Source organism: Nuphar pumila, chromosome 5 (genome assembly GCF_984573655.1).
Source record: "Nuphar pumila chromosome 5, dmNupPumi1.hap1.1, whole genome shotgun sequence".
Taxonomy (NCBI): Eukaryota; Viridiplantae; Streptophyta; class Magnoliopsida; order Nymphaeales; family Nymphaeaceae; genus Nuphar; species Nuphar pumila.
In genome coordinates, this window is record NC_143253.1 from 6,336,797 (window position 1) to 6,363,766 (window position 26,970).

General features: G+C 38.6%; 1 protein-coding gene across 2 annotated transcripts; it reads left to right on the plus strand.

The window, feature by feature from the left end:
- Positions 1–14,832: 14,832 nt before the first annotated feature.
- On the plus strand, positions 14,833–25,157 carry LOC149836598 (phosphoenolpyruvate carboxylase 2-like). 2 transcript variants are annotated; one of them, XM_090005464.1, is made up of 11 exons: positions 14,833–15,017; positions 15,316–15,565; positions 16,086–16,477; positions 17,979–18,063; positions 20,512–20,734; positions 21,249–21,352; positions 21,747–21,834; positions 22,189–22,343; positions 22,575–23,573; positions 24,021–24,407; positions 24,624–25,157. In XM_090005464.1, the coding sequence occupies exons 2-11, from the start codon at positions 15,404–15,406 to the stop codon at positions 24,918–24,920; spliced, it is 2,892 nt and encodes a 963-aa protein (XP_089861590.1). In that variant the 5' UTR covers positions 14,833–15,017; positions 15,316–15,403; the 3' UTR covers positions 24,921–25,157. The 2 variants fall into 2 exon arrangements, with proteins under 2 accessions (XP_089861590.1, XP_089861591.1); XM_090005465.1 differs by having other exon boundaries at positions 14,905–15,017; positions 15,324–15,565.
- Positions 25,158–26,970: the final 1,813 nt, after the last annotated feature.

Consider the following 26,970-nt stretch of genomic DNA (forward strand, 5'->3'; position numbering starts at 1 on the left):
AAAAAATAGACACAAAATCTTGTCTCGGATAATATCCAGAGAACATGCATGTTTCTAAAATTACCTAGAAAGCAGAGCCTCTATTTTGAAATTGTCTTTTTTTAGGTCACTCTCTTCGTAAAAGGGTAACTCTTAGGGTTTTCCCCTTTTAAGAAAAGGGAAAAACAAAGTGAGGAAGAGGAATGGGGGCGACGGTCGTCGCCCTAGCCACCGCCTCCACCACCGTCGGAAGATCCGGCAATTGCATGGATGGCAGGGGGATCTCGTCCTCGCCTCTGCCTCTTTGCCTGAAGATCCGGCAACTGCCTGAATGGCAGGAGGATCTCGTCCTTGTCTCTGCCTCCTCGCTTGAAGATTCGGCAACCGCTGGCCGTGGTATTCGGCAGTCATCCAGCTGGTGGGCTTCAGGCACTCCGTAACCACCACTCGGTGGTTTCAGCACAACTGCCTGATAGGGGGTCTCCACCACCCCTCAATCATCGACCTCTTGACGGAAAGGGGTTTTTCCCTCTGCCTCAGACTTCAACAACCTACTGCCAGAGACCAACATGGATCGTTTCCCACGCAACCACCACTGTCGACAAGAAAAAAATTATTTTGCACATAGAGGGGGGGTTTGCCTCCTCTGATCTCAGTAAGGAAGCCGACTCGATTTTCCTTCCTCTTCAGATGCTAGTGGCAGCAGCTTGGCTTTGTCGGAGCTACGCATCGATCGCGGCCATGCTTGTGCTCACAACCATCACGCACGAGTCCATCTTAGGCTTGGGCTCTATGAACGGGTGAGGGTTCATTATTGCTCCTCTAAAAGGCCTGGATGCCTGAACACAGACACGACATGGGAATTATCAGAGAAGGGACTCGGCCTGGGAGACCAAAAAATGCTCCTCTATGCGCTTTGGGGCATTGAGCCGACGTCTTGCTCTTCGAGAACCCTCACGTAGGCAGAAGCCCCTTCCGCACTTGTGATCTTCTGATTTTCTAGTTGTTTCTTCCATGAGATCAATGGTTGATCGATGCAGATCTTCTCGATTGGAAGTTGGTTCATCAGGATCGCGTTCCTTCGACAGAATCCACCACCTCCCGACGGTCAACCGACTAGAGCCCTGTTGCAGTCATCGATAACATTGAAAAGACTCCCTGATTTCTCCGTTCATCGCATCCTCTCAAGAGTTCCCAATGCCTTTTGGGTTGCATTCGCTCTCTGACTTGCACCTCTGGCTCGTGAACCCGTTCACTTACTCCACCCACGGGCCAAAATTGTTCGCCCTGCATTTTGTAACACCATCGATCCCGCTACACGCAGAATCCCCATTGAGTTTTTTTTTTAGCTACTCCTCTGCATCTGGCGAGGATAGCTTGAGGCTGAGGTCGACGCTAGATCGTCCCTCTCCGGATTCCTATGTTGGAGCTCTCATCTATGGGGCCTCTGACGATCTTGGCTCCTCAAGTTGCGTGCTCTTTAGCTTCTCGAGTGCTCTTCTTCACTTGTCTTCATTTTTAGTGATTGATGTCAAATAGACTGCTGTGAGGCAGTACCCACCGACGAGTCGAATGCAGAGTGTGTACTCAACGAGCCTGTTGTCGCTGCTTAGGTAGCCTATCTCTGGCAAGATGATTTTAAACACTATTTCGGTAATCATTGAGCACACCGTGTCCTAGCTCTGATACCACTGATGGATTTAGGATCGGGGTGTGCATGGAAAGACTCGAGCAGAAGAAGATTGAGGATTGAATAATGGCCTGCATCAAAGAGGATCCTTGAACCTCTTCAGTTGTATTGTACAAAGGCAGAGACTGGAGGATTCAACCTCTCCTGGGTAGCCGTTATTCAACCTAATTGTCCCATTGAATTTCCAAATATACTGAGAATCTAATGTATAATGGGCTCCACCATTATCCTGGTGGTGCATACACTAAAAGAAAAATACGTATTAGCGACGGACGCTATTTGTCGCTAATCCATTGCTAACGTGTTTAGCGACGGATAGCGTTCGTCGCATAATCCTGGTTGCTAAATTGCAACATAATTTATCTGTCGCTAATTAGCGACAGAGTAGCGACAAATTATATCTGAATACAAGCCGTCGCTAAATTTTGGTCGACAATTTAGCGACGGTTTAAAGTCCATCGCAAAATATCAACTGATTGAAATTGACGACGTATTCTATCCATCGCTAATTCGATGCAAATTTAAAAAAAATTAAAAAAATGAAATATAATATCGAGAATAAGTTGAAGAATGCATAATCTATGCTTCTTGAGCAATTATGAGTAACTTAGACAGATCGACTCTAGCAGCATAAAGCCCAGAAGTGCCAAAATGATGCTATGACTATAAGAACACAAATATATATCATAACACAATGGCACACTTTATCAAAATCAGAATCAATGAACAAAAAAATAAATGCAAGTCTTGGTCCCAATGCAACATTTGCAACAGAAATTGATTTTTTTTTTATTTTAAACCTCAACATAGCTTACTTCTACTTTTTCATATGAGGCTAGTGTTGTACTTAGCTCTGAAATTTGGTTAGATTTTATTGCATTGCAACCTGAGATATAAAATGATATTATTGAATAAGGGTGATTAACATGGAAAACACAATTTTATCGATGAATAAGAGTAATTACTATGAAAAGCAGAAACATAACTCTCTAGATTGCACAAAACATAAAATAACATGATGAAAGCTCACCTTGGTCATATCTGGGTCCACTGTTCCAACTTGTTGATCCACACTGAATGACATAGAGTTCAAAGGAGGCAACGAAGAAGATCCTATCCAAAAGTTGAACTTACCTGCAGTTTCCAGCTCACCTAGTCTGCTAGGCATAGTTAGCTCCATAGTGTTGCTGCTTGAAGGTTCCCAGCAGTTACTAACATTGTTCAAAGGAAGAAAAAATAGCAAAAGTTGAAGGCTAATCTTCATTACCTTCTGATAAAGAACTGCAATATTTCGATCATCAAATGGGAGGGAGCCAATGAGAACAACATATAGGATCATGCCACAAGACCAGATATCTGCAGTGGCACCATCATATCCTCTATTTGCAAGAACCTATGTCCACCAAAAAAACAAAATCAAAAGACTTATGTAACATGTACATTTAAACAAGATAAAAGCAAGAGTCTAAAACATGAGAGAACCTGTACTCTGACATCCTACAAGTTTGGAAAATCCTACTCCATATTGAATGGCCAATTTTTTTTTTCAAAGTATATAGAAATGTAAAGAGAAATTGATGAATAGGGACCACAAAAAAACTATATGATCAATCAAGAATTGAACTGAAAACCACAATGACCTCAGACGCCACATAGTTGGGACTTCCACAGGTTGTATGCAGCAAGCCATCACCTTGAATAAGATGGTAAATCACAATGATTTCTAGAGAGATAAAACAGGAGAGAGAGGGAGGGAGGGAGGGATTTGCACATACCCAAAATTGTTGCGGCAAAGCACTTAGGCCAAAATCAGAGAAGGTGCTTGGCATAAAGGATAAGTTGGAAAAGAAGGTGATTTGTATCAGGGGAGCTCTTTAACAAATATAAAAAGGGGGGCCCATCCAAACATCATGTTAAACATTCAAAATAAACATAAATAGAAGCAATCTAATTACAAATACATCCAAACTAAATATAGCATATGTTCTTTGTTTTCTCAAGGTCAAGGGATATAAAGCTATCATGGAACATGTGGAAACTCATTTTTTGAACATCAGGATTGTATTGTCTATTTTATTTTGCTTCCTTATTTTTGTGTTCACACCTGTTCAATGGCTCCACTACATCAGCAACAAATCCTTCAAAACCCCGATATATAGCCTTATACACGACAATTCTGGACAATAAAGAAATAAAATGATGTATAAGGTTTAGTGGCAATGAAAAGACTTCATGGTAAATAAAATTAGATAACAAATGAAAACCATGAAAAAGATATATTTGATTAGCAAACCTAGCATGAGGAGCCATTCCACTTGCTTTACCAAACTCATATCCATGCATTCTCACAGGTATTCCATTATTTCCAGCTACAATTGTTGTTGTGTGACTTAAAATCAATGACCCAAAACACAAAGCAAACTAAATCAAATACACAAAATAAACAAAGACAAAGCAAACTAAGGGAACAATGTTATATAAAATTGAACAAAGCAAATTTGATGAAATATCATGTTCTTTTGATAAGTCATTATGTCACTTTCTCAAAAATTATAAAAGATTTTCTATTAATATACATATATATGAAAGATGTTAAGGTTTTTGAAATTGCACAGAAGACCAATCCTTTACCATCATAGCAATTGTTGCAAATTTGTACTTTGATGAAACATGAATAATATAAACTAATAGGACAAGTGAATGACATGAAATAAATCTACATCATCAGGGATGGATCGGAATGGTTCGATATGAAGTCACAGAAAGCAGACCTAGGATTTTGGCAAATGAGCCATTAATTGGAAATAATACTCTTCTGGAAATTCTAGAAAAACTAATTGTCATTGATAAGTTGCCTAAAGACTAAAGTTATTTTATTTGAAACAGCAAGTCCCAGATTTGTCAAAAATGCAAGAGAACCTAGAAGTTATTTGAACAAGAATTTTGTACTTCAAACTTTTAAAAAGTTTCATAAGAGTTTCCATTGAAGGTATGCAGATCCAGATTATCAAGTTCTCATCTGCCATGCCCATCACCATCCAAAGGAGAAGCAAAATCAACAATTGCGTTAAATGATCCAGAAGCAATAGCAGTCGCTGAGAAGTGTTGAGCACCAATGATTTTTCCATTGCAAAATCTTCTCTTGGTGTCTGGGTCAACTTCACATTTTCCTCTGTAGGTAGGAAGCGGTCCGTATGGATCAGAGAGATATGCTGCAAAACTGGGGTGTTGTGGATAGATTCCAGAGTCAATGAAACCAATTACAATGCATTCTCTTGCCCTCTCACTGCCACCTTCAGTTGGCTATACTCTCGTAGGAAGACCCAAGAATTTTGGTGTGGGTTGTCAACCTTGTGACCTTCGAGTCCTCCTCCACATAAAGGACTCCATGAGTTTTTCTAAGAACATTTGCATATTCAATGGATCAAAATCATTATGGTAACTAACCATTAATGCATGTAAAAAAAAAAACAGGATTTACCTTTAGATCCCTATGAAAAAACCCTTTGTCATGGCAATAGCTCACCGCATCAATGAGATGTTGGAAAAGTTCCAGGCCTTCCCTTTCCTTTAGCCTCTCGTTCATTGCCTGTTTAGTGAAAAATGTGATGAGAACTCAGCAAATGTGGACTCATTCTAAGAAAAACCATACAATATTATGCATCTAAAAGATTCCACACCTGTAATCATGAACTGATTGGCCACCTTCCGTGACGGCGACAGCAATGATGAAGGCAACGACGAGGAGGATTTGAAGAGGAGAAAGGAGGGAGAGGAGGGAAGAGTTTGTAGGAGAGCCTGCGAGCGCAGAGGGAGCGTCCATCAGTCCTTCATCGCAGTCATCGGGTGGGGGGAGAAGCAGGGGGTGGGAGAGAAATAGTGCCCTAAATGGGCGATTTTATATTGCACATCAGCGATGGATTAGCGACGAAAATTTTTCATCGCAAACTCTGTTGCTAATGAGTGACGAATTCTAGACAAATTTTTTTTTCTGCTGATCTGTCGCTAAGTTGCGATGGATCTTGAGACAAAATTATTCCGCCGCTACTCGGTCGCTAATTAGCGATGGAGTTTGTGACAGAATTTTTTTCGTCGCTAATTTTGCAAATATTTTGAATGTTAGCGATAGATAGTTTTCTCTCGCTAATTCATTGCAAATTTATGACGGATAAAATCTGTCGTTAATTAGCATTTTTCTTGTAGTGATATCTCAATGGCCTACTAAATGAGTCATTGAATTCCATGTGAGACTCATTTGGCCACACTGAATCCATACCAAGATCTAACATATATAGCAACAGTTCAGCACGAAGAGAGGGTGAGCAACTTTGTTGAGCTTGAGTAAGCTCATAAGATTATAGTATATAAAATTTTAGTGCAACATTTGTCACAAAAAAGGTAGTTTCGTGATGTTGGTAAGGACTTATGGCAAGCAAAAGAAACGTCTTATGACCAATTCTCATTGATGTCATTGTAAAATGCATGTGTGATTTTAATAAGCCAACTTGTGTCTCAGCTCAATTGATTCAAGCTGGGCTCATGAGCCGAGCTTGAGCTGACTTAAATTGTAAACGAGTTGAGCGTGAACAGGCTAGGCTCGGCTTGTTTACCAACCCTTACCCTTACATAGGGATGGCAGTGAACTGGGCTGGTGCGAGGGACAAGGTCTTCATCTCAACCCCCATCTCAAAATAGTGACCTCCATCTTAGGTTTTATTAAACAGCTAAGGGTATTTTAGTCATTTTATTATAAGAATCAAGAACGGGATGGAGGAAAATGTAAGTCCATCCTCACCTCCATTGTCGTACAGATTTTTATTTTCACCTCTATCCTTGGTCCATTTTCCAATTCATGTCCTCCATCTCGCCCCTCCTCCTCCTCCTCCCCCTCCCCCAGCTGCTCTTTGTGACTTCATCAAGTCGTGGTGGGCCCTGTTGGATCTAGCAGATCCAGTGTATTCATAGGGTCGTATCCTAAGAACCACATAATACGGTGGGCGCGTAACTCACGAGAAACCCAAAAAAGTATGCATTGAAATATATATTAAATATTTATGAATTGACAGCAGGCCGTTTTCATTAATCTCCTCTCTTTTTTTTTCTCTCTGTTTTCTCCTCCATCACTGCGCACATCACGATCCTAAATTTTCAACAGGCGTCCCTTTCACCAAAGCTGTGTTCTTCCTTTATTTCATTTCTGTTTATTTCTTGGTAATTAGAAAACAAAGGAGCTGGGAGTGACGGATTCTTAAACGAAAAGTTTCACGCTTAATTAGTAGGTGATAAATGCAATCAAATTATTTAATTATTGTCACGTGGAGGTGGAGGTGGGGGTGGGAGAAAAATTATACTTTTTGTTTATAGTCGAGAAAAACATATACTTGGTTAGTTCTTATTTGATGCTCTCTTTCTCTGAAAAAAAAAACTTAGTTGTGACTCTCTCTCATATATGCAGTACCATCATCATATATCATCAATGTATCAGTCATCATGTTCTCCATGTGCCACCATCATCATCATGTTCATTACCAATATCATTCCCAGGCTTCAAGTTGCTCTTTTTGATGGACCTGACCATTGGGGTGAAGTTAAAAAGTAAAAATCTTTAGAGACAGTTGATCTTAGCTCATGAAATCACAAGGAAACTTCTGATTTCATATTTATTCAGGTCAAAGTTGCCTAGGTGAACGTGAATCAAAGTGCTTTATTAGTTGATTACTACTTGCTGGGGGGAGGGGACATGATGACCTATTGGTGTGGGCCACCATCAAATCATTTTTAGAGATGTACGGTACAGGTGGGACCAAGCAAACCTAACGTGATGGATGATCTCCTCTCAAATAGTGGCCAATAAAGTTTGCACTATTAGTTTTTGCTAGGGATGTTCACACCTAACTTGTGACGTACGCCAACATTGCATAAAACTAGTGAACCTGAATTCTTCCACAGTGGAGAGTCTTCCATATGCATTCCATCTATTCATGACAGCAACCTACTCCAAAATATTTAAACATATTAATAAATAAATAAATAAATAATTTCTTGAACCAACCAACAACAACAATATTAAAAAATGTATTAAGTGCTGGATTTGGAATTCCGAACGATTTGGAAAGGTGGTACCCTTAGTGGAGATTTGTCCTGTCCCCCTAAATCGCCTGTTTGGATGGAAAAAAAAATCCTAATACACTATTTGATTTGCAAGCCCACGAACATCCTTCTTCCTAGCTTTAGGGCCTGTTTGGAATCAGTAGCTGGTATGGGCGTTTATGGAGTTTATTCATTTGAAGAAGTGTCAACTGTTAAATCCAAGATTTGGTGTAAATACAAAGGAAAAAGGTCTCAGTTCCCATCTCAAATGCATAAACGCCGATCCTAGTGCCGAGATTCCAAACAGGACCACCAAGGTAGTTTAACTAAGATTTTACCTCGGGACCACCAAATGCATAAACGCCCATCCCAGTGCCGAGATTCCAAACAGGCTCTTATAGCCTATTTCATGAAATTGTGAATATTGTTATGTTGATTATATTTATATGGAATCAAATCCATATTCCACTCAGAATAAAGAGAACATCTTTGAGCATTATGAATTTCCCTTTTGACTAAGCTAAGGAAAAAAAACTCTGTTTTCATGGGCCACGTCCATCATGGACGTGAACATGACCTCCACTGATAGAACCCCTAAGGTCCATTGTGTCCCCCCGACAGTACTCCCAGCTTCGGCCTTGTGGCAAAGAACACACACCCAATCAACGGGGCTTCGCGTGGTTGGTAGGAACTGTCGGTGCACGTCTATTTTGGTGGAACTTCAAAACCCGGTGGTATGTTGAATAATAACTAGTGGTTCCTTTCAAAAAAAAAAAAAACTAACAAGAACTAGTGACATACTTATTTTAGACATTATAGGCTGACCCACTTAGCTAGGTGTACAGAGCCCTTGGGGTTACCTCAAATGTTATGATTATCGTTGAGAAAATCTGTCATTAGTGAGGACATTCTTTTCTTCTTTTCTTGGTAGCTGCTAGGACAACTGTAAGTAGGGAGAGGGTGTTGGCGGGGATGTAGCGTGCTTGTACACCAGACTGAGTGCCATGCGGCGCTCAGTCGGGACTCCGGAACATACACTGTAGCTACAGTGCGTGTTGGGGGCATGCATATAACCTGCCCCAGTGAGTACGGCTGCTAGTTCTCTGATCTTGGAGGTGGTTTCTCTATGTAAATATAAAAAAAACTAGAACATAAAACATTTTTTTTTCATGAAGAGTCTTCCTACAAACACGGATCACTTAATGAGTCTGTTTATCTATGAAGTAAACTCCAGGTAATCCATCCCCCCCCCCCAATTCCTTACGGGGATCGATCGATGAAAATGGAGTACATTCTGGTAGTGGGATTTGATCCGGCGTCCTTCATCTCAAGCGTCTTCGTGCACCACCTATTAGCAAGGTGTGCTCAACCTGCAGGGGTAGATATATGGCCCTTGATTTGTATTTCGTACACCACCTAATCTTTCAAATCGGTTTCATTCATCCCCTTATGTCATCCTTATCTTCGTACCCTTCCTTGAGATTTCAATGATTCATGTTTTGATCAAATCAGACTCCATAAATGTGATCTGCATCATTCATTTAGCAAAGATTGACACTTAAATTGCCAAAATCTCATGTGTGCAGGATTTTTTGGCGATTCAAAAATCAATGGTTGATAAAACAAAAAAATGTAATTTAAAAAATCACAATTTTCGTTAAAAAATATGATCCAAGGGTCGATCCTGATTAAATCAACCATGCTAAATCCATCTAGAGGGTCATATTTGATCAAAATAACTTACATCATAAGATCAAGAAGAGCATGACCTTAATTACATTTAAAAATGTTAAGTTGTTAACCAAAATGTTACAAATGTTCAAGAACATTGTGGGATCGGTCATAGCTTCCAATGGCATATTCTATTTCAGTTTTCCACATCTTTTTCGTGTGTGGTGGCCGGGCTGTGGGGGGCTGTTTTCCACATCTTTTTGCTTTTCTTTCACACGCTACATGTCATGCTTTTGCCTGCTTTATATAAGCACTTGTGCCATTATCATCGGTTGATACGTCAATTAGTCTCAATAATGACCTTGACTTATCATTTTCCAAACTAATTGGTCTCAATAATGGCATTGACTTATCATTTTCTACCTCCTCTTAGGCTTTGTTTGGGAAAAGTTTTTTCTTTCTTCTTTTTTGAAGGGCAAGCTGCGGTTAGGCTTTGCCTGGGAAAAGTTACTTGGGATGGGGAGAATTGGTGGAAATGATATGAGAAGAAAATGATTTAGGGAGAATTGGGATTCTTTTTCTTTGAGAGAAATTTAGGTTACCATTCTTTAGAATTCTCTATATGCATTTTTTATAACGAGGAGAAACCACTGTCATGGTTCAGATGTCTTGTTAAGATAGGGGTTGTCAGGTGTGGGACCCATGACCTGATGGAGGGCGATCAGGTGCCTAAGGTGCAAACTCCACAAGCATCCTTCCCTGCCCATTGTAAATAGTTTTCTGTTAGCTTTGATCTTGTGACAATGGATGTGCATCCATAGATTTCGAACTTGTGACATTTTTAACTTGGTGACACTCACAAGTCGCCCTTTTCATATGAGCAGAACCCTCTTAAGCAGCTCCGTTTCTAGTTAATCAAAACGATTGTTGCACCGGTTCAAGTCCTATCGTTTTATGCCAACGAACTCGGTGAGCAAGGAGGCTTTTCCCTGTTATTTGAAAAAAACAAATTATCTTAATTGTTACATGTAAAAAGAATTCGCAAGCTGAAGGGTAAGCTCACGAAGTTTTACGCTGCCAGGACAGTGATAATAAGTATGGCAGACAGCCAAGCCTAATGGAGAAGTTTTTCCGTGTAAATATTACAAAAAACAAAATTCAATTTCTATATAGATGGATACTACTTATTCACGACAATATTGAATTTGTATTTTTCTATGCATGTTTATATAATGTGAGCACTCTATTCCCTTTCAGTACAGGAAAGGTTATTGTCTTGTTCATAGAATTCAGTGCTTAAAATTATCTGTCATGTACATAGAATTCAATGCCTAAGGTCACAATCTCTCTCTCTCTCTCTCTCTCTCTCTCTCTCTCTCTATATATATATATATATATATATATATATATATATATATATATATATATATATATATATATATATATATACGTCCATGCGAAGTGATGCTCTTTATTTGACTTAGATAATTCCAAAAACTGATGAACGTGCTTATTGGGCTGTTTTTGGAGTCAGAAGACTCGGAACAGTATTTTATGTCGAATTTATATTCTCATTGGGATTAAACCCAAACTTTTTTATAAGTTTTTACATGTAAAAGGCTTGTTTTTAGTCCATTTTTACCGGATCCAGTACTACTATGTAGATTTTCGATGCTTTTTCTATGCTATCTCACCAGATACCATTTGGAACTGCACTTGGATATTAATGTATAGTAATGATAGGGTGCTCCCAGAGAACCTACTCCCACCTAATAGAAGCTTCAATTTTTCTAAATTTTTGGGTTTTTTTTGTTGATAAGACCTTATAGATATGATCTACAATTATTCTTTAGTGGAAAACAAGTCTTGGATCATGTGATTATGGCATACATATAGGTTTTTTAAGATCCTCAAAATAGATGGCTCATACCAAAATTTTATGACTTAAAAAATCCCATTTTATGTCCCCAAAACATGATTCCTATTAAATAATCTATGTTTAATATATCTTTAAGGTCTGATTGAGAAGATCAAACATAGAACTTTCTAGTAGGTGGGAGTAGGTACTCACGGAGCACCGTAGCATTACTAACTAATTTATTGCATGCATTTGACATTTGAACTCAGATTTAACATGATCCAGCCCTTATCAGATCCGTTTAGGCAAGGACAAAAACCAAGAGTCTTTAAGACATAATATACAACTAATGTGTAATGAAGGCAATTCATTGGTGAATTGAACTAAATTACAGGTAATTATTCTTTTCCAAAAAATGTCATCACCTATGTCACATAGGTGGTGCACTAAATTACAGGTAATTATTCTTTTCCAAAAATGTCATCACCTATGTCACATAGGTGCACGTGGAGATGCTTTAACAAAAACTTGGGTGTGGGGGAGGGTATATAATTTTTAACAGTTTTAAGTTAACAATATGTCTATTTGTGTGCATTTATATATTTATATATATAATATAGATAAAACTGAACTTGGTTAGAGTTAACTAAATCTACTTTGAGACAAAAATGAATCAGTACTATGATTGACTTCACTTCGCACCCGCATGGGTGCAGGTGTGACACTAGTGCAGGGCACTCTTAGAAGAGTTTGTGTTAAATAGGTCATCACCCATTTGCATGATTATCCTGAAAGTCCACCAATTTGTTAATATTTGCATTATGGAGAATTGTTTGCTCAATTATTGCCATTGCAAATGTGGCATTTTTTTCATGATTGACTGACCAATAAAAACATAATACTGAAACCATTTACATTTCTATTTTTTTCCTCGGAAAATTAGTTTTTATTTTTAAATTATTTTTTGCCAATATTTTGCTAAAAATGTGAGAAATATAAAAAAATCAATTTCTCATGAGATTTTGGCTGCCGATATTTGTTGGTTTAGGTCACTATGATGGTGACATATGCTCCTGTTAAGTTAGGCAATTAAACAAAAAAAACAAAATAAGCAAATTGAAGTGTAGTATGACACTATATCAGCTGGCCCACAGATTGGATGTGGCTAATGGTTCATCGTTAGCTGTTGGATTGCATGTAAATTAAATTAATAAAATATTTGAACGATGACATTAGCCTAATTAAAAAAGTTTGGTACTTGTGGTCATATAAATTCTGTCTTACATCTTTCTATTAACTTAAGCATTCTGTTCTTATTTCATAGCAAATTTCTTCTTATCTAATAGGAGACACCTCATAGTATAATCTTTACCTGTAAATGTATGTTAATTAATTATTTCAGACATAAAATAATGACATATTTTCACATATGGTGCACGTATTTTTATATACTACAAATATATTTCTTTTCAAGTGAAAGGATGAAACTATATTATTTCATGTCCATTAGATTTACCTAAACTACTATTACTGGATTCTACAACTTGCACCGTAGGCTGGAAACAAGCCCAGCTGCTTGTGTTTGGGTTATAAAGAGCTTGTACAAACTGGTAAAATTAATAGGCTTGACAAGGTAAACATGAACAATAGGTGTTCAGCTCAAGTTGGCTCGTAGAAGCTCATCAAGCAGTAATAAATATATTTTATATCATAAAATATAGTGTGGAACAACCAAATTGAAGTATTTGGTTCAGAAGCAATAAATTTAGAGATAATTTTTCTTTTCAGCTCTAAACAATATCTTTTTTAAAAATCAATGTATTTTCTTGATATCCTATGACTTTAGTCTTTGAAACAAACTGTGTGTGTGTGTTTTAACAAGCCAGCTTGAGCTTGAAATGTTTAGCTCAAGCTCATTATGAGCTAAAACTCAGCTCTCCTCGCCTCAAGAATGAGTCAAGCTTGAACACTTCAAACTCGGGTCCTTTGTGTTGTTTACCAGCCCTGCTTGCACCAAAAACAGGTTTTGCATAAAATTAGAGCTAATTACATGTGCGCATGATTTTTTAATTTAGCCACATTTACTTTTTTTTATAAAAAAAAACTGGCATTCTTTTTTTTTTTAAGAAAAAAATATGGCATTCTATTGACCGTACAACAAGATGTTTACCACCACTTGCAGTCAAGATGAAGCGCCTGGACCTAATGGGTATGGGGTTAGCATATAAACAAAATGCTTATTAAAAAATTAAAAACTAACAGGTTTTCTGAAATTTCTTTTGAAAGTTTGCAGCTGATGGCAAGTTAAATGCAAGTTAGCCTCATCATATACGTATTCCATCTGACTTTTTGATAACAACTTGTGCAACAACACAGGCATATCTGTCATCACAATGCATGCATGATGACATACTTTTTCCTTTTTATATTAGGATCACAAAATATTATAGGTGCTTAACTCATGACAAATTACATTTAACCACCTAGATTTTAGAAGATTTTAGACAAGTGTCTATCTTTTCAATAATTTGCTCATATGATCATATTAAGTTACATTTTTTATCACTTCAGTCCCCTTGATTATTTAAAATGACACTTTAACCTAGAGGCAGAGCCACGTTTGGGCAGGGTAGGCACGTGCCCACCCTGACCTGAGAGTTTTCCTTAAGAGTGTGTGTGTGTGTGTGAAAGGGTGGTGGCGACGATCGGCTGGATTCGGGGCGGTCATATTCTCGGCCGCTTTGAAAGACAACCTCATGTGCTGGTAGCTCGCTTTGGTGCTGTTGGTGTTGTTGTTGGTGGTGGTGCGTGTGTGTGTAGTGGTGGGTGGGGTGGGGGGATTCCTGGTTCCTGATTCCCCCATTCAGGGGTATTTTGGTAATCTAACGATGATGCTGTTTGGGAATGTCCAGCATTCACTTTTGTTTACAAAACTGCCCCTGCAGTTTTGGTTAAGGACAGGGCGGCAATCGTTTTCAGGTGTGTTTTTTTAGCAATATCAAAACCTTAGATTATTTTTTTATTATTATCAAAACTTTATGTATGCTTTTGAAAAAATTCTTTGTTTTTTTATCACCTCATACAGAGTCTAATAACGTAAAAGTATTTTTTTTTAAAGTTGTGCAAAAATATGGATATTCTGGTAACTTTGTCATCTAACTCTGCAGCTCCCTTTAATTCCACTTCAACTATAACTCTTCCCTTTTTTTTTTAGGAAAAGAAAAACGTTTCATTGCAATAAAGAACGACTCATACATAACTAGAACTCTTTCCTCGGCTGCTTCTGCTACAACCACAAATAATACCGTTATTTTTTATAATAATAATAATAATAATAATAATTTGTTATTGTTTTTGCTACTTCTACTAATATTATTATTATTATTATTATTATGAAAAATGTCTTAAAATTTAATTGGCATATTCAAGGTATATTCTCAGATTTTAGGTACGGAAAAGCTTGCTCTCTATTGTTCACTCGCTCTATTTTAAAAAATATCGAATCAGTGTGATTTCTAAAGATTACTCCAAGCTTTTCGTTTTTTGTTTCTTCTTTTTAAAAATATCACGCTTTCCAAATCCTGCAGGAAGGCGTATTATATATAGCCAACTTCTGATCATAGACTCCTATGTGAGAACTCCAATCCAACTCTACAACCCCCCACCCTCCTTTTTTTTGTTTTCTCTCTTCACTGTGGTGTGAAAATCTTCTTCAGAGCGTAGGTAAAGGTGAGACCCATGTTCTACTTTTTGCTTTTCTTCTTTTCCTCATCTTGGTTGAGCCTAATTCCTTGAAGCAATAGCGTAAATTGACGTGTTATTCACGAGAACTCTGTCTTCTTGCACCGATCTCATGAGAAATTAGATATTTTAGCTTTGTGGGTACTTTGGCTTTTGCTTTAATTCGCTACAAAACATTGGTTTTTTGAACTTTTTCTTAGTTGGTATTGTGGTTGAGAATGTCCTTTATCCGTAAAGGTTGGTGATCTTTAGTGGATTTTTCTGATACCTATCAACTTCATTGCAGCCTTGCAGGTTTTACCTGTTTCTTTTACTTCCTTCTATCTTGGCAACACTTCTCTTCGTGTTTGTCTTTTGGATTTCATCGCGAAACCATGTCGAAATTGGAGAAGCTTGCATCAATTGATGCACAATTGAGAGCTTTGGCGCCGGCAAAGGTCTCAGAAGACGATAAACTGGTGGAATACGATGCCCTTCTTCTGGATCGTTTCCTTGACATTCTTCAAGCATTGCACGGAGATGATATCGGAGAAACGGTATCAATCGAAATTACCGAGCATTTTTTATTCATATGCAAGTTCTTTTTGTATAGATTTCTCTGTCTGTGTTTGGGATCGATACTTAAAGTTGGGATGTTAATTTTGTTGGATTGTTGGTTTCACCCGATTGATGTTTTTGACTTGAAGAAATCCAGTTTCAGTTACATGCTTTAGTTGAAGACTGATACTAAATTTTGGGTTGATATGTGAAATTTCCTCTACTACCATCAAAAAGTACCTTTTTTTATTATACTGAGAGTAGATTTTGACCTATTTTTCTAGGAGTATGGATGGACTTGTATGTCTATTTATGTTTTTTTGATTAAAGAAAACCAAATTGGAATGTATTGATCCAAAGAAGCCTCACTGAAAATTCCTAATTGCATCTTGTTACTCTAGGCTGATCCTTTTTTCCTTTTCTTTTTACTAAATATGCTTGCGGTTAGACTTAAGATATTTCATTGATGTTGGGATTTTGATAAGATAGATTTGCTTTTAATTGAATTTGTGCTTTTAGGTTCAAGATTGCTATGAGCTTTCGGCCGAGTATGAGGGGAAACGTGAGACTCGCAAGCTTGAGGAGCTTGGAAATGTCTTAACAAGTTTGGATCCAGGGGATTCTATTGTTGTTAGCAAGTCTTTTTCTCACATGCTTAGCTTGGCCAACTTGGCTGAAGAGGTTCAGATTGCACACAGAAGGCGAAACAAGCTTAAAAAGGGTGATTTTGTTGATGAGAGTTCAGCCACAACTGAATCAGATATTGAAGAAACTCTCAAGAGACTAGTGGTGCAGATGAAAAAGTCTCCAGAAGAAGTTTTTGATGCCCTGAAGAACCAAACTGTTGATTTGGTCCTGACTGCACATCCCACTCAGTCAGTTCGAAGATCATTGCTTCAGAAGCATGGAAGGTTTGTTAGAATCATGAGTTCTCTTTGATGTTAAAATTACAGTCATTTTCTAATCAGATTGGATATTCCTCTACCTAATTTGCTTGCTAAAGTTCAAACAAGCTTAGCTTTAATTAGACCATAAACAATTGTTTTGAGAGACTCATGGACATGGTTGGAAGCTGAGAACTTGTTATAGAAATTGGAGAATTCATGGGCAACAATTGTTCAGAAAGGGCCTGATTGACTTGGTCTCAATGTATTAGCAACTGAACAGATGACTTACATCACTGATCCAGTGGAGTTGGAGAAGCCTTTTATGGACTCTTCCAGTTTTAGTAAGTCTTGAATTCCGCATGTGTTCTTGCCTGCTTCTGGGTCCAAAGTTCGACATGATTCAATCAGATTAGTAGATGAGTCAACTAGTTCATTTATAGATTCTGCCAGCTTGCCCCAATCCCACAACCCTGTCCAGTTCAGTTTATGTATGACGAAAGACTCAGTTCAACTGTCAAAATTCCTAAATCTGGTGTTGCAAATGGCCTTGAGCTGTAAGTAGTTTATCTGTCAGAAAACTCGGAATACAGAAGACAGTGCAGCCAAGTGTGGGCATCTTTCTCTCCTGTCATGAATTACTCAATCATTGGCATTCTGTTCTTTCGTAACCATCAAGAATTTTTTGATTGTTTGCTCAATATGGTTTGACAATTATATTAAATGTTTTGCACTGCTCAATGCGTGTACCAAGTTAAACAGCGAATAACGTGCAGACAACTGTTAAAATATGTGTATGTCTGTATATATACATATATTCATATATTTATTTGTCAGTCTTGTAATAGTTAAATGCCCTATAGGGGCATTTCTGTCTTTTTGCGTGTAATAAATACTGTTTATTAAAAACAGTATTTTTCCTTTTTATTATATTTTCTTTTTTATTTTTATACTAATGTAATTAGGGAGACCATTGGGGGCTCTATGGTCTTTTAGACCATAGAGTCGTTGGGAATCCCAACGGTCACAAATGTGACCGTTGGGAGCTCCCAACGACTCTATTTGGGAGTTCCCAAGGGTCTCTGTCTCTCTTGTTTTGTTTTTGTGTATTGTGACCGTTGGGAGCTCCCAACGACTCTATTTGGGAGTTCCCAAGGGTCTCCCTCTCTTGTTTGTTTTTGTGTATAAATAGGGGTCTTCTCCCCCTATTCTTTCTATGCTTTTTCCCAAGCATATATTCAATAAACATTATATTTTTTACTTGTTTGTGTTGGCCTTTGTTGGCTCTTTGTATTGTCTCATAGTGGACTTGTGCTTATGCACTTTTGTGCTTATATTGTGCCTTTGTGCCCTTGTATTGTCCACTCTTGGACTTGTATGTGTTTTTGCACTTTGTTCTTGTAATTCTGCATACTTCATTGCACACAACATCATTGCCTAAGTTTGAATTTCATTTTATTTCTTCCAACCAAAGGAAAAAAATAAAAGAAGATGACATGACATGTTATCCAAAATTCCTCTTTTGCAGGATTCGTGATTGTCTGACTCAATTGTATGCCAAAGATATTACTCCTGATGATAAGCAGGAGCTCGATGAATCTCTGCAAAGAGAGGTAATTTTCTGTTGTACTTTTATAAACAATAAAGAAATTCTATCCTTAGTTGTGCAGGTGCTCGCTACTTTCAGGGTATGGTACAGATTGGCCATAATTGGCATTACTGCTGCAATATGACGGCAAAGTTCTGACATGCCAATAATTTATATGTACTCTTTGAAATGAAACTTTCTTCACATTTAATGGGGGCTGCTCATAATAAAAGTATAACCAGTTGTTAACGTCAATGTTCTGATATGCGTTACCACCAAACTCGATTTTGGTCTACATACCTGTGTCAACTGATTCAAACAACATGACATGCCTGGCACTAAACATTTAGGCCGTAATCAAACATGTATTGGACATGCATAGGATCATTATATTTAATTAGTGCGAGAAGCTAAACATGGTTAAGACAGATACTTGATCTGATCATAATAATTTTCCTTTTTCTCTTTGTTGGACATTTGTGTTCAACTGATTACATGATTACATTAATGTGTATCATCCACTTAATTTCATTACTTCATTTCTACATACATGTGCTGTCTTAACATGAAGGAATCTTTAGCAAAGTTTAAAACTTGTCTCATGTGGGTTTGACTGGAGCCCATCTAAGTCGCCCATACACAACCTGGACTAACTTAGATCTGATCTAGATTCGAAGAGGATTATGACCACTTGAATCTTTACCTAATCTAACCTTTTAAATGAATTCATGTAGGTTTGAGTTGAATTCAGTATAAACTGACATGCGTCGAACCTAGACGAACATGGTGCCTGATCCAGGTTGCAGGAATGCGTCTGACTTGGATTTAACCTTAGCCCATCCTACTCCTAAACCAGAAAATATTTAATTTCAATATGGTACAATATTAAATCTTCACTTTCTATTTCTACTCTAATTTGTAAAATAGTGCCATTTAATGTGCGCATATGTCTATGTGTGTGTAGATTTGTCTTTAGTACTTCCAATAGTATGGTATATGCTAGTACAAAGTCATGATCAGACCTTGTGGATGTGGTTGCTTTGGGTTTTTTAGTACAAAACGTGCTTTGGATTTAATTGTTTCCAAGTAGACATTAATTTCTTTTTCTTATTAAATTTCGGTGCACTGTGTGCCAGTAATTTATAGATTCCTTTTAAAAATCTTCTGCACTTGAAAACCTGTATGGTCAGATCCGCAAAACATTTAATGTGAACATTAGAAAATCGATGGGGCCACTGTAGGATATAGTACTCCCAAGGTTCAAAGGTTAAGCCATATATAAATGACACGTGGGTTAGCATTTTCCAGTACCATCTGGCACCAAATTGGCCAGAAGCTGATTTGGGTGGCAGGCGAGTGCTGTCCTAATGGCTTCCAGCAAATCCAATGCCAAAAGGAATGACATTTGCTTAGTCAAATGTTCCAAATCAACCAATTTAATGGTAGTAGGGGTATCCAAGCTAAAGGGAATACTGCCATTGCAAAGCCAGATATGGTTCAGAGGATGACCCATTCGATGCAGTAGGCGGTCCTGTACTCGCTCGTCTAGGACCATGCCAAGTACATATCTTGTTTGATAGATGAGAATGAAATTGTTGCGTGGAAAAGGTATATGTTAAACCAACTTATGATTGTCAAATTCACATGTATGGGACATGTAAGTTTTAGTAAAAAATGGCAGATGTACCATTTTCTTCCTGATTTAGAAGGTTTTTAATAGCCAGGTGTGTGTCTTACTTTCCCTTTTTTATAATAAAGAATGTGCTAACTGCACGTCTATAATTGATTATTCAACTAGTTTATTATCTAATTTTTCAGGGTCATAAAAAAAGGTCATGGATTTAACATGATTTTCTCTCTGTAATTTTTACCCTTTGCCTTTGAGATCCAAATTCATCGGTCCCAATTGGTTCTTGAGAGACCTGATCTTGTACTTGCTATTTGCATCTGTCTCACATAATTTTACATGTTGGTTTGGAAGTAGTGTTATTTTGATATCATTTTTTAGATGTACCTGTTATCTATACATCATATTCGACTTGACCTATCACGAGCTTAGGGACCACATATCACTCAGATAACAAGGGTCAGTGGTCTACTGCACTGGAAGTTTATTCCCTTTCGTTTTCACCAATACAACCTAATAGTACATATTTTGATTTTCTATTTTTGTATGTCTGCCATGGCAACTGCTTTTTCAAGTGTTAACAGCAATGGTTCAAACCCTTGTCTACACTGTGCCTACTAGAGGTAGAAAAAGTTCCTTACATTTTTCAAACATCTCAGAAAACTTGAAATTGAAGGGCCATAATCCTAACTTGCATCCAACCTATGAGGCTATGACTGCAAAGGTTTACTGAGTAGTAAAAGAAATATTGCCACGAACCATAATAGCCTAATGCTTCTCATGGTTTAAATTGTTTCTTGATGACATGCATAATTGATTTTCTTGTTTCCCTTAAACATTTGGCAGATTCAAGCTGCATTTCGAACTGATGAAATCCGGCGTACTCAACCAACACCTCAAGATGAGATGCGAGCTGGGATGAGTTACTTTCATGAGACAATTTGGAAGGGTGTTCCTAGGTTCTTACGTCGGGTTGACACAGCCTTGAAGAACCTAGGGATAGATGATCGTGTACCTTATAATGCTCCTCTTATTCAATTTTCTTCTTGGATGGGTGGCGATCGTGATGGTAAGATTTTACTATTCTGAAAACTTTTTTTTGTTCCTGAACAACTGTTTATGTTTCCCTGTTTTATGACAATGATGATTGACATGGTGATCTTGTTTATTCTATATTTTGTACACCAAAGAAGTTCATCTTACTTTCATCTTGGTGAATTTCCTGATTCTTATGATTTCACACACCTCTCTCTCTCTCATTGCTTGTATGATAAATGGATGCCAGAGTCTCTGAGGGAAGAGTACCCTTCTTTTATGAGAGCAGACGGATGACAGTCTTTGAGGGAAGAGTGCTCATTTTTATGAGAGCATTACAAGGTTTGTTTTTCAGGATGGCAGCTACCTTTCTGATGCTCTTGTTAAGCATCCATGAGAGCTATAAAGTATAAATACACTTGTGAATCATATAATTGAAATGAGAACATTGTGCAGCAGTATGATTAAAAATATTTCTGAACTATAGCCTTGGTCTTCTTCTTCTTCCTCTTTTCTCAGTAACTTAACACCTGTACATTTTGTTGCAGGAAATCCTAGAGTGACTCCTGAGGTGACAAGGGATGTGTGCTTGCTGGCTAGAATGATGGCTGCAAATTTATACTATTCCCAAATAGAAGACCTTATGTTTGAGGTATTAAAACTTCAGTCATTCTTTTATGCCCTTATGCACGCACTTACACATTTGTAAACAATTATTCTTTGCTTAGTTGGTCCTTGAGTGGCAATGCTGAAGGAATGATCCGGAGGCTCTCTAGCTCCTGATTCTCTTTGCTCTGCAAATGAAGAAAAGAAAAAAAGGAAAGGATAAGAAACTAAAGAAAAATTAATAGCAAAGAAATATATAGAGAGGATAGAGAGAGTGGTCAAATGAAGAAACAGAAGTGACATGAGCGCATGCTTCCATATGCATAAATGGAGGCACAGACATGTATACATAAGAGCATGCACACTTGGATGTTTGTGTCAAATGACCTATCCAGCAACTAGCATGTTGTGATGCTTTAAACAATTTGTTCTCTTTGCAGTTATCTATGTGGCGCTGCAGTGATGAGCTTCATCTTCGAGCAACTGAACTGCATAGGTCCTCACGGAGAGATACAAAACATTATATAGGTATGCATATAAAGTAAGCTTTATTATACATTATTTTGCTAAGATCTGAATGTTTTCGAGAGTAAAACTGTGGGTCTGCATAAATGGTGATGTAGCATCAAAAACAACTTTTGCTGAGATTAGCTTGCCTGATGAGATTTATGTTTACTCTGGACTTATGTAATTATGTTTAATCTTCTAAAAATATGAAAAGAAAAAAAAACCTGTGCTGAAGGAAAAATAAACTGAAACCCTTGTATTTGAATCATTGAGGCCTTTTTAGGACCTGTCATCATTTTCATGATAAGGGACGTGAAACCCTTTGTGGTTCTGCCAAGATTTCAATTCATGAATCATCTTATTTTTTTAATTCAGAATTTTGGAAGCAAATTCCTCCAAATGAGCCTTATCGAGTTATACTTGGAGATGTTAGAGACAAACTGTACAATACTCGTGAGCGTTCTCGCCATTTGCTCACCAATGGGTTTTCTGACATTCCTGAGGAAGCTACTTTTACAAATGTTGATCAGGTCTTTCTACTAAACCCCCCTATCTTCTTACTGATTTTAGTAATCCCAAGAAGGTCTTATCAATTTCTCAGTTTTTAATATCCTGTGATGGCTTTCCAAGTAAATTTATCATATCATATGAAATTGGGGAATTAAGAGTCTGTGTTTCCTGTGATGGCTTTTCAGCATCCTCTTCTATTGTTTGTCCAGATACTGATCAGATTTTTGTTTCTTTATTGTTTTACAATATAGTTTCTGGAAGCTCTTGAACTATGTTATAGATCACTTTGCTCTTGCGGTGACCGGCCTATTGCTGACGGAAGTCTTCTGGATTTCTTACGCCAAGTTTCAACATTTGGTCTGTCACTTGTAAGACTGGATATCAGACAAGAGTCCGATCGGCACACTGATGTCATGGATGCAATTACTAACCACTTGGGCATTGGTTCATACCGTGATTGGCCAGAGGAACGGCGTCAAGAATGGCTGCTGTCAGAACTCCGTGGAAAACGACCATTGTTTGGCCCTGACCTTCCCAAAACTGAAGAGATTGCTGATGTGCTGGACACATTTCATGTAATTGCTGAACTTCCCTCTGACAGTTTTGGAGCTTACATCATCTCAATGGCCACAACTCCATCAGATGTTCTTGCTGTTGAGCTCTTACAACGTGAATGCCGTGTAAAGAAACCATTGAGAGTGGTTCCATTGTTTGAGAAGCTTGGCGATCTTGAAGGGGCACCTGCTGCTGTAGCTCGGCTCTTTTCAATTGATTGGTACAGGAATAGGATTGATGGGAAGCAAGAGGTTATGATTGGATACTCAGATTCTGGCAAGGATGCTGGAAGGCTGTCAGCTGCGTGGCAGTTGTACAAAACTCAGGAGGAGCTCGTAAAGGTTGCCAAGCAATACGGAGTGAAGTTGACAATGTTCCATGGTAGAGGAGGAACAGTTGGAAGAGGTGGTGGGCCTACACATCTTGCCATATTGTCTCAGCCACCAGATACCATCCATGGATCTCTTCGTGTCACTGTTCAAGGAGAAGTTATAGAGCAGTCATTTGGAGAGGAGCACTTATGTTTCCGAACTCTTCAGCGCTTCACTGCTGCTACCCTTGAGCATGGTATGCGTCCTCCAGTCTCACCTAAGCCAGAGTGGCGTGCCTTGATGGATGAAATGGCCGTTATAGCCACTAGGGAGTATCGATCCATTGTCTTCCAGGAACCACGTTTTGTCGAATATTTCCGTCTTGTAAGTATTCTTCCTATGGTCTTTGCTACAAACCAAGTCCTCACATGCACTTTTCATTACAAGATACTTTCCCTAATGTCTTTTGCTTCATGCAATGCTGCAAAGTGAAAATGGTTTGTGTGTACTGTTCAATTGGTAATTGTTATAAATGCATGTATCACTTTGGTAATTTTCTGCTATGTCTTTTAACTAGTTTTCAGTAGTTGATATCAAAAATTTTCATTGATCTGGTAATGCAACTTTTTTCTTTAATTGCTAAATCATTTTTCTGTTACACTTGACGGTTTTTCAGGGTTGTATCTGGCCCTTGGTAATACCTTTTTAAGCACTAATTGTTTCAGTAAAGTATGGAAGCTATTGTTTAGATGCTTCTAGTGAAAGTTCTGTAATGCTTTACAATATAATGTAACACCAGGTTGTAATTTAAATCTGTTTTGAATTCAACAGGCAACACCAGAGATGGAATATGGTCGAATGAATATTGGAAGCAGGCCATCTAAACGGAAACCAAGTGGGGGAATTGAATCGCTTCGTGCTATCCCATGGATTTTTGCATGGACACAAACCAGGTTTCACCTTCCTGTTTGGTTAGGATTTGGAGCAGCATTCAAGCATATCCTTGATAAGGATATCCGAAACCTAAGCATTCTACAAGCCATGTACAATGAATGGCCATTTTTCAGGGTCACAATTGATTTGGTTGAGATGGTGTTTGCTAAGGGAGATCCTGGCATAGCTGCTCTGTATGACAAGCTGCTAGTGTCTGAAGAATTGTGGCCATTTGGGGAGCGTCTGCGTGCCAACTATGAGGAAACCAAACACCTACTTCTTCAGGCAAGATCATTTGTGTTTGTTTTGGAGTTCTATAGTTCCAATACTGCTGGTTGAATTGATTGTTGCTCAAGTTACTCTTAGGCTCTTAGCCATGAAATATATATAAAGTTTCAGGTTTCAGGTTAACACACTTTAATATGCTTATTCGTCTTCTTGTTGCAAACCTGAAAGCTTTGTGATTCTGCTGACCTGAAAAACTCTTTTGCCTTTGCGCAGGTTGCTGGCCATAAGGATCTTCTTGAAGGAGATCCTTATTTGAAACAGAGGCTGAAGTTGCGAGATGCGTACATCACAACGCTCAATGTGTGCCAAGCATACACGATGAAACGGATCCGTGATCCCAATTTTCATGTGAAGGTGAGGCCTCATATATCAAAAGAGATCACAGAGTCGAACACGGCAGCTGCGGAGCTGGTAAAGCTGAACCCGACGAGTGAGTACGGCCCAGGCCTGGAGGATACTCTCATATTGACCATGAAGGGAATAGCTGCTGGAATGCAGAACACGGGCTAAGGTGGATTGGGGAGCTGTTTACTTTGCTTGTGTCTAAGATATGCATCTTTTATTTATGCCTTGGTAGTTCCATACATCCGGGAAGATAGATGCTTGAGAGGTGTGAAAAAAAGAGTTTTTTTTTGTGTTAAACCCTTTTCCACGTATAGGTGCTTAAACTTTCTTATGGTTATAATTATTCATACTTGGAGGAACATAACCAATGAGTAATAAAGTGCTTATATTTTCAACTTCTAAGATGGTGGTGTCCTTCCTTTCTATGCCTTTTATCTCATTCTTATCGCATACACGTGAAATGTGGGACCTCTTTTTTTTGTGCCCTTGCATAGTTTTCTGATGGAATACATAAATATTTGAATCAATAACATCATGTCCTAAGTTCATGAATTACTTTTGTTATTGCATGCAACTGTAACTTGTGCAAGATTCTATTATATCACGATATTGAAGTACTTCCTAATTTTTGGTTGCAAGATGATTTCATTTGGAATAAGATCTACAGTGTTTCGTCACATGAAAACCTTAATATCAGAGTTAGATGCACCACAAATTACTGTTTTCTCAAGTCAAGTTTTGGAGTATAATTTTGAGTAAGTCGAGCTTTTGTTTTTGTTTATATGATACCATGAGAACCAGGCTTTATGAGATGGACCTATTAACAGTGCCACTGCGGAATCCTCTCAAGGATTCAATGGAAACCGTGAGGCATGCAGCATACATGCTTGCAGTAGATTGACCAATCTATTTGTACTGAAGCATAATGCTTACGATAAATGCACACGGCGTATGATATGTGAATTGAGTCTTAATTAAACATGCGTGGAATAAGATCGGATTTTGAAGATTTAGGTTTTGCAAATTCTATAGGCCATTGTTATGTCTTAACTGAGCATATTTTTCCAACATGACCAATGTAATACTAGCCAGAGTGAACATTTCTTTTTCAAATGTAAAGAAATTATATAGAAATCCAAAGATCACTTCAAGGATCTGTACAAACCCTGATTCTGATCAACTTTGACCGAATTCATTTTAGTCATAATGTACTGGTGTGACTTGGAACATGACGCTGGTTTAGGCCAAACCAATAAACAATTTTGATTGAACACTTTTTCAAAAAGAACAAATGTGTGTGTGTGTGTGCATGCATGCCCTTGTGTATGTGTGCGCACTCTCGTGAAACTAAGGGTGTGTTTGATGGCAGGGCCACAGGCTGTATCGAACCCAGGATCTAGAGCTTGGAAAATGAATGGCTGAAAAAAATAGTACAACAGATGGCATTTTTGGACGCCGTTCATCGCATGGATGAACGGCTGACCTGACAGTGCTCGCGACTTTTTATTTTTGATAAGTTTCTTCCCATGGGAGAAATTTACTATCAGGCGTTGCAAATAGGGATGGCAGTGGGGCGGGGCGGGGGACAAGGTTTCCACCCCCGCCCCGCCTCCGCGGCGGGGATGGATTTTATCCTCCACCCCCGCCTCCATCCCCGTTTTATACCCTTCATCCCCGGTCCAAACGGGGATGAGGCGGGGCGGGGATATTGCGGGGAAAAGTGGTCTGGGCGGGGTTGGGGTGGGGATTAGGCGGGGATCGTGGCGGGGACGGGGCGGGGCGGGGCGGGGAAAAGTGCATGTCCACCCCCGCCCCACCTCCGCGGCGGGGATGGATTTTATCCTCCACTCCCGCCTCCATCCCCGTTTCATACCCTTCATCCCCGGTCCAAACGGGGCGAGGCGGGGCGGGGCCCCGGTTTCCCCAGGTCCACTGCCATCCCTAGTTGCAAACATGCCCCAACAGTTGGACAGAGGCAGTTACAGCTTATTTGTGTGTCACGGAAAGTGGGTTGTTTTTCACGGAAACGCATCGATGAGCATGCATTTTTTGCGGGGCCCACAGTAACAACGGAAACCTGCATTTCCGAGGAAAACCCTCAATGGACATGCCATTTTATGCGCTGGAGGTGGGTTTTCTTTAGAAACGGTTCCCGTGGGGGGTCAAATTCCATTTCTGTGGCAGTGGTTTTCCCTTGACATGTAAACGCCCCCTT